The 9,454-nt window shown below is 37.8% G+C and overlaps 1 protein-coding gene across 1 annotated transcript; it reads left to right on the forward strand.

The window, feature by feature from the left end:
• The first annotated feature begins 2,842 nt into the window (after positions 1–2,842).
• Positions 2,843–6,516, forward strand: LOC147005779 (uncharacterized). Its single transcript, XM_085828170.1, is given in 8 exon segments — positions 2,843–2,891; positions 3,089–3,149; positions 4,233–5,074; positions 5,162–5,390; positions 5,562–5,841; positions 5,843–6,074; positions 6,159–6,338; positions 6,341–6,516. Coding segments are annotated over 8 exon segments (2,034 nt in total). The 5' UTR covers positions 2,843–2,857.
• Positions 6,517–9,454: the final 2,938 nt, after the last annotated feature.

The raw sequence follows: 9,454 nt of genomic DNA on the forward strand, positions 1-9,454 counted from the left end.
TCTCTCCCAAGTGCTAGGATTAAAGGTGTGTGCCACCACGCCCATCTGGGGATGCTGCATTTTGTGTTCTAATCCAATGCTATAGAAAACTGAAAATTGCATCTAGGGTAACTGTGGCAAATATATGGACAGCCTAAGTTGTCTTCTGCCAAGCATAGCATATGGTTGAGAAGGTGTTTCTTTGTGAGTAGGGGCTGGGACACAAGATGGAGCAGAAAAAGAAGGGCATTTGGGGATTATCTGTGGTATTTATTGGGACCATGGAAACTGGGACAGAAAGCTTTCCCTGATATTGTGCTTTAGCAACTAAGAGATTATCACCATTAATGTGAAGGCCATTGCTCTGGATTTGCAGCCTAAGAAGGTGCCCTAAGAGTAATAATTTCTTCTGCCATGCCTTCAATTAATGGAAGGAGTTGGCACTCCCAGGATGGAACTACATATAAAACCTGCTACCACTAAGGTACATGCTTGGCATGCTCCATTCCAATTGAGGAGCCAAATTTCTCAGGCTCATCCATATTGTGCTCGTTCTGAAATCAAGAAAGTTGTGAAATTATGGTCATGGATTCTTCCTTTCTAGTTTCAGTTCAGCACTAGTCCATCCTTCTATATTTGTCAGAGTTGCAGCCCCAGTGAGGATACTGTGAGTGTTCATGTTATGAAGCTGTGCAGATGATGCCTAGCTGAGACCACAAGATGTTGAGATACTTATGATATGAGAATCTGCCATGGAGAGATGCATATAGGGAGTGGAAGTACCAAAACTGAAAGATGTATGAGAAGTATCAGGGATAGAGCCCTTTAAGCACTTTAAAACTGAAGCATCATGTGGCTGGGACAGAGCTACAGGATTTAGAGTTTGCCCTGTTGGGTTTCTTGTCATGGTCCAATGTACACATTCTTCCATATTGGAATGGAAAGGGTTGTTTATGCCATTGCATATTTGAAAGATATAATGTTTCCTGATTTTACAAGGTGTGGCAGTCACAAGATTGCTTTGAGTGTCAAAGGAGTCTTTGGAAGTTTGAACAGGGCAGGGGCTGTTATAGCCATTGAATTTAGACAAATATATTTTCATGAGAGAATGACCATGAATCTATAATGACCTGAGTCACCATGTACTCAATACGTTGAAATATGTCTACTATGTTGTGGTTGAATCAGTTTCTTTCTTCTGCTGTCATAGCCTCATCATTATAGACTCTATCACTAAATCATATAAGACACAATAGAAGCAACTGTAATTCAGTGCTAAGGTATTTCACTGATATTTTTATAGTTTTGGTTTTGTTGTTTTTATTTTTGATTTTGAATGCAATGTATCCGTGTGCGGCCCTGGCTGTCGTGAAAGTAGGTTTGCAGACCAGGGAGCACTTGAATTTAGTGATCCACCTGCCTCTCTTTCTAGCGTGCTGGGTGGGATTAGAGGTGGGCCAAAATGCCTGGCTTGTTTTGTTTTTATGTTATTAGCTTGGAATATAAATTTTGTATATGCATGCATAAGCTGATGTGCTGAACTTCAGGCACACTCAGATTTTGAAACTTGACAGTCTGTATATTATATTTCTCAGGATGTCCTGTGATAACTACTACATGGATATTCCATTGGATTGCGGGTGTGTGGCATTATTACTACCTGTGGGATTTGTTTTGAATTTTTGTGTGAATATGAGTATTTTCCATGTATGCATGAATGCATTTATCTTGTGTACCTGATGCTCACAGTAGGCAGAAGATGGCCTAACAGCTCCTGAACTTGGTCCAATGGACGGTTATGTGCCTCCATGTAAATATTGGTAATTTGCTCCAATTATATGTAACATAAGAAATACCTGTGGTGAGCCTCTCTCCCTCCCTATGTTGCTAATTCATGATCAAGACTTATATAGCAAAGCTGGGCGTGGTGTCACACGCCTTTAATCCTAGTACTCTGGAGGCAGAGGCAGGCAGATTTCTGAGTTTGAGGCCAGCCTGGTCTACAAAGTGAGTTCGAGGACAGCCAGGACTATACAGAGAAACCCTGTCTCAACAAACAAACAAACAGACTTATATAGCGTATATTTAATTTTTTTTCTTTTTTTCTTGCTAATATTTTCATTTGTCCATTTGTAAATGTTTAAACATGCATACCTTATTAATAAGCACTTATTTATTTTACTGTTGAAACTGGGTCACTTGAGGCTTTTGGAAGATGAATACAGACCTGCAGTGAATATATAATTCTTTGTAGGAACTTCAGTGAAGACCTCTGAGTTCTTTCCATCTTTGTTGGTTTCTTTGTTTGATTTGTACAGGGGAGTTAGTGTCTTAATATGGACCTCCTGATGTCGTGGAACTAATGGCATAGACCAGGCTTACCCTACCATTCAAGGAGATACACCTGGGTCTGCCTCCTGAGTGTTGGGATTCAAGGCACAAGTAATACACCCAGCATGCTCATCATTTTCTTAGTTAGTAATTATTAATACATTTTATCTAATGTGTGCTCGGTACTTTTGAACTGTTTACTTGTGAGTTAATGTCTATTAATTACCACTTTCTTGCAGGGATTTATCCTCTTCAAGGGGTGTAGAAATGACAGAGGTGAAGTTCATTCATTATTCAGTTTCCTTCTTAAATGCCTTGATTGCATTAAGGTGTTTGTGTCAGGAATTAAGTGCAGGAAGTACCAGAATGATATGACTATATTCTCAATGAAGTATGTATTTACAGTGTTCTCAGTAATATGTTTTCTCATGCACACATGCCTGGGATATTTTAGGGTAGAGTGACCTATGATGATGTGCATGTGAACTTCACTCGGGAAGAGTGGGCTTTGCTGGATTCTTCTCAGAAGAGTCTCTACAAAGATGTGATGCTGGAGACCTACAGGAATCTCGCTGCTATAGGTAAGACACTGAATTTCCTTTCACTTTGTAAAAGTCATACAACTGTTTTTCTGTTATTGTTATTTGTTCTTGTAATTTCAATTGAGAATGAGGAAGAATGAGGTGAATTAATCAGGCATGGTTGTAAAGTTCACTGAAGTTAGTAACCTAAACTTTCCTAATTTCCAATAGTATAACATATGGCCTCTATATTTTAGGCTACGTTTGGGAAAACCATAATATGGAAGAACATCTTCATATTTCTAGAAGATATGGAAGGTAATTTTTATGTGCAAACTGGTAAGAATATGCCTTGGAAGCACTGCTTTAAGTTATGAATGATTATTAAATTGTGATAAACTGTGTATGTCAGTGCCAGGCATCTATTTTGTGTTTTCAAACCATTCCTCTAAGTACAAAAACAAACAAACAATGAGTTAACAGATTTACCATTTAAATCATAGCCCAATAGAGCTATGCTGAAGAACTGCCAGTGTGTTTAACCTCCTACCACTTAGACATTGTAAAATATACACATTGAATAGGTGGTAAGTGTATGTACAAAACCTTCTAAATCGTATATACTCCATACTAAAGCTGAGTCAGTCATATACTTGTAAAAACATTGCTAAGTTTAGTAAGATGGGCGGTTTATGATAGTCAAGAATGCTGTGCTGGAGAAACCTTAATCCCTATAACAAAATTGTATGTGGAAAAATACCAAACTGTTAGTACATTGGAAGCCTTTTACTTGTTATTCTTTTATTAGGGATGTCATATGTTACAATGGATATAAGCCATGGGACAATAGGAATATATTGAAAGAAGCAACACACCTCTCTTATCTTCCTGCACAATTAGAAGATATGTAGTACTCCCCACTTTGGGTAGGCTTTCTAAATGTGCTACAAGTTTACAAATAATTGGCTTTCCAACTGTATTGTGGACATCTACAAACTAATACTGCGGACCATCTCTGTAATATTAGGAACGTGGAAATTCTTATATTTGCCTTGGTTTGCAAACATAGTATTACTTTCACAATAGCAAAATTTATGTGTTCAGTGTGGTAAAGTTCTTCCTGTTCTATTGAGATATATGAACCACCTCTTACCTCTTAGAGTTGAAAGGTGCTGTAATATAAGCTATGGAATCAATGCTGTTCTTAGTCCAAGTATCCTCAAAGATACAAAACCATCCATAATGAAGGGGAACTCCATGAGTGTAAACAAAGTGATAGTACATTAAAATCAGGTTGTTCTTTACAATTAGACCAAATCCTAAAACATGTTCATACAAATGAAAAGATTCATCAGTGTAAAGGTGTGAGAAAGATTTCACACGTGCCAATTGTCTTTGCAGGCATGAAAGAAGTCATACTGAACAGCTGCTCTCTGAGTTTATCCAAGGTGATAAAGCCTTTGCATTTCAGAGTCATAACCAAAGACAAGAAAGAATTCATACTTCAGAGACATCCTATGAATGTAACCAATGTTGTAAATCCTTTGCAAGAAAGAGTCATCTCCTAAGACATAAAAGAATACATACTGGTGAGAAACCCTATGTGTGTAACCAGTGTGAGAAAGACTTTGCAAGTCCCAGTTATCTTCAGTACCATAAGAGAGTTCGTACAGGAGAGAAACCTTATAAATGTAAACAATGTGGTAAAGCCTTTGCATTTTCAACTGGTCTCCGAATACATAAAAGAATACATACAGAAGAGAAACCCTATGAATGCAATCAATGTGATAAAGCCTTTGCAGGTCAAAGTGGTCTCCTGTATCATAAAAGAACACATACTGGAGAGAAACCCTTTCAATGTAACCAATGTGGTAAAACTTTTGCTCCAAATACTCATCTCCTACAACATAAAAGAGTACACACTGGAGAGAAACCCTATGAATGCAATCAATGTGACAAAGCCTCTGTATGTCATAAAAGAACACATGCTGGAGAGAGACCATATGAATGTAATGAATGTGGTAAATCCTTTGTATATCACAGTTGTATTAAACATCGTAAAAGAAGACATACTAGAGAAAAACCCTTTGAATGTGACCAATGTGGTAAATCCTTTGCAAGAAAGAGTCATGTCCTAAGACATAAAAGAATACATACTGGTGAGAAACCTTATAAGTGTGACCAATGTGGTAAAGATTTTGCAAGTCCCAGTTCTCTTCAATACCATAAAAGAATACATACTGGTGAGAAACCATATAAGTGTGACCAATGTGGTAAAGACTTTGCAAGTCCCAGTTCTCTTCAATACCATAAAAGAGTTCTTCATACAGGAGAGAAACCTTATGAATGTAAACAATGTGGTAAAGCCTTTGCATGTTCAAGTATTCTCCGAAGACATAAAAGAACACATACTGGAGAGAAACCCTTTGAATGTAACCAATGTGGTAAATCCTTTGCAAGTAAGAGTTATCTCCTAATTCATAAAAGAATACATACTGGTGAGAAACCTTATAAGTGTGACCAGTGTGGTAAAGACTTTGCAAGACCCAGTTCTCTTCAGTACCATAAAAGAATACATACTGGTGAGAAACCTTATAAGTGTGACCAATGTGGTAAAGACTTTGCAATTCCCAGTTCTCTTCAATACCATAAAAGAGTTCATACAGGAGAGAAACCTTATGAATGTAAACAATGTGGTAAAGCCTTTGCATGTTCAAGTATTCTCCGAAGACATAAAAGAACACATACTGGAGAGAAACCCTTTGAATGTAACCAATGTGGTAAATCCTTTGCAAGTAAGAGTTATCTCCTAAGACATAAAAGAATACATACTGGTGAGAAACCTTATAAGTGTGACCAATGTGGTAAAGACTTTGCAAGTCCCAGTTCTCTTCAATACCATAAAAGAGTTCTTCATACAGGAGAGAAACCTTATGAATGTAAACAATGTGGTAAAGCCTTTGCATGTTCAAGTATTCTCCGAAGACATAAAAGAACACATACTGGAGAGAAAGAAACCCTTTGAATGTAACCAATGTGGTAAATCCTTTGCAAGTAAGAGTTATCTCCTAAGACATAAAAGAATACATACTGGTGAGAAACCTTGTAAGTGTGACCAATGTGATAAAGACTTTGCAAGACCCAGTTCTCTTCAGTACCATAAAAGAGTTCATACAGGAGAGAAACCTTATGAATGTAAACAATGTGGTAAAGCCTTTGCATGTTCAACTAGTCTCTGAATACATAAAAGAAGACATACAGGAGAGAAACCTTATGAATGTAAACAATGTGGTTAAGCCTTTGCATGTTCAACTAGTCTCTGAATACATAAAAGAAGACATACAGGAGAGAAACCCTATGAATGTAATCAATGTGATAAAGCCTTTTCTTGTCGAAGTGGACTCCTGTATCATAAACGAACACATACTGGAGAGAGACCATATGAATGCAATGAATGTGGTAAATCCTTCATACATCACAGTCATTTTCGAATGCATAAAAGAACACATACTTTGAATGTGACCAATGTAGTAAAAGCTTTGCACAAAACACTTATCTTTTACAACATAAAAGAGTACACACTGGAGAAAAACCCTATGAATGTAAGCATTGTGGCAAAGCCTTTGCATATTCTAATAATCTCCAAGTGCATATTGGAACACATACTAAGTATTTAGTATTGTAAAGCCTTTTCAAATGTCACAAGTCTTCATAATCATGAAAGAGAAACCCTATGAGTGTATTCAGTATATTTAAACCTTTGCACATTTCTACAATCTTCATCATGAACGTATTCATATTGTAGAGAAAGTCTGTGAGTGTAAGCAATGTGGTAAAGCCTTTGTGTAATAGGGTCCTCTGAGATCCAACACAACTCAAACACATGTAATGCAAGTGACTAGAATTTATTGTAACGAAGCTGCTGCTGATGGAACAGGGCTAGAGAACACACTTGAAAGCTGAACTGTGACAGTCCCCACACTCACCTTGATACTGAACCAGAGTGTTATATATAGAATTTTTATGTTTGAAAACCAGAAACATTTGTGCCAAATTACAGCTATATTTTCCCACCACTCAGAATTTAATGATAGGGGCTTTCCTCATGTAGTCTTCTATGTCAGCTGATACAGAATGTGGGTGTTACAATCTAATCAATCATATCCATTTGTTGTTTTGTGGTTAGGAATAGACATTGTTTTGATGAATAAAAGATGCATAGAAAAAGAAATTGTTAGGGACAGTCATGGTTTTTATGAACAAAAGATGCATAATTGAAGCTGGTCCCCTATTTGTAAGTCTCCAGCTCCTCTAGGGCCTATCAATTTGACCTTAGATTCAAATATGATTAAATTGATGCTGATAACAAAAAGGCAATTCTTAGGACAAGTTTCATTTGCTTATTCCCAAGATTTGCATACCACAGTCATTTTTGAATACATAAGAAAAAAATCCACATTGGAGAGAAACCCAGCAAATCTAATCAATGTGATAACGATTTTTCACAACACAGCCATTCACAAATTCATAAACAACATATAGTGGATAGGAATCTTATGAATATACAATTTGTAAGTCATTTGCATGTAGTAGTAGTGTGAACAGATAAAGAGTCATAGTGCAAAGGAAACCCTAATTGCAATCAGGGGTGTAATACTTGCACTTCATGGTATATTCATACAAAATGTTTTGTGTATAATCCATCTTTTAAAGCCTTTGCATATCAAAGTAGTCCTGGAGAACCTAACGAACTCATATTGAAGGCAATTTATGACTAAAAAATTTGGTAACATCTATACCTGACACACTTATATTCAGTTACACAAGATTATTTTTCTGGATTCTATATATATTTTACATATTAGCTGTCTATTGGATATAGGGTTAGTGAAGATCTTTTCCCAATCTGTAAGTTGCTGTTTTGTCTTACTGACAGTGTCCTTGTCTTACAGAAACTTTTCAGTTTTATGTGGTCCCACTTGTCATTTGTTGATCTTAGAACCTCAGTCATTGGTTTTCTATTTAGAAAATTTTCACTGTGCAAATGTGTTCGAGGCAATATCCCACTCTTCTATTAGGTTCATTGTATTTGGTTTTATGTTGAGGTCTCCAAAACCCAATTAAAAAAATGGAGACAGAACTAAACAAGATTCTTGACATATCATGAATAGGTGAGAAGCCCTTAAAAAATCGTTGAAAATCCTTAGTCATCAGGGAATTGCAAATCAAAATGACCTTGAGATTTACCTTACACCAATCAGAATGGTGAAGATGATAAACTCAAGTGACAGCACATGCTGGTGAGGATGTAGAGGAAGAGGATCACTCCATTGCTGATGGACTTGCAAACTGGTACAACCACTCTGGATATCATCCTGGCAGTTCCTCAGAAAATTGGAAATCAATCTTCCAGCTATAGCACTCTTGGACATATAGCCAAAAGATGCTCACCTATACCAAAAGGACAGGTTCTCCACTACCTTCATAGCAGCTTTATTCATAATAGGCTGAAGCTGGAAACAACCCAGATGTCCCTCAACCGAAGAATGATTACAGAAAATGTGTTTCATTTCTGTGTTTCACTTCAACTATTAAAAGCAAGGACCTCATGAGATTTTCAGGCCAATGGATGGAACTAGAAAATATCCTGTGTTCTGTAAGCCAGACCCAAAAGACATGCATAGTAAGTATTTACTAATAAGTGGATTTAACCAGAAAGTTCAAACCACCCATGATAAAACTAAGACCTTTTGAAGTTTAACATAAAGGCCCAAGTGAGGATGCTTCAATCCCACTTAGAAGATTGAACGAGCTGGGCTGTGGTGGCTCACACAGCACTTGGCAGGCAGAGGCAGGCAGATTTCTGATTTGGAGGCCAGCCTGGTCTACTGAGTGAGTTCCAGGACAGCCAGGGCTATAAGAGAAACCCTGTCTCGAAAAACAAACAAAAGACAGCAACAACAAAAAAAGAGTGAATGAAATAATCACTGTAGGCAGACAGAAGGGGGATCTTTGTGGGAGGCAGAGGAAAAAGGGGGCAGGAGAGAAGCTTAGATTGCCTGGAGAATGAAAGGAAGTGTGCTGCTATGGGGTGTGGGGTAAACTCCAGAATGTCCTAGAGTCCTGTGATGTGAGAGGCTTTTAGGACTCGATGGTGATAACCTTAGCTGAAATGCACAAGATGGGGAAGCTGGAACCTGAAGAGACAATCTGCAGTAAATAGACAGAGCCCCCAGTGGAGAGATGGAGTCACCCACCCATCTTCAAAATGTTTAACTCAGAATTGTTCCTGTCTAAAGGAAACAGACAAAAATGGAGCAGAGAATGACTGAAAGGCCATCCAGTTACCTGCCCACCTTAGGATCCATTCTATGGGCTTGTACCAAACCCTGACACTATTACTGATCCCATGTTGTGCTTGCAGATAGGAGTCTAGCATGGTTGTCATCTGAGAGCCTCTACCAGCAACTGACAAATGCATATACTTAGAGCCAACGATTGTACTGAGGTTGGGTCCAATATGAAAGAGTTAGGGGAAGGATATTATAAGCTGAAGGAGATGGCAACCACATAGGAAGAAGAACAGTATCTACTACCCTGGACCTCTCAGAGCTCCCAAAGAC

The sequence above is a fragment of the Mus caroli genome, unplaced genomic scaffold, assembly GCF_978045245.1.
Source record: "Mus caroli unplaced genomic scaffold, Mus_caroli_1 scaffold_2, whole genome shotgun sequence".
In the NCBI taxonomy this organism is placed as follows: domain Eukaryota; kingdom Metazoa; phylum Chordata; class Mammalia; order Rodentia; family Muridae; genus Mus; species Mus caroli.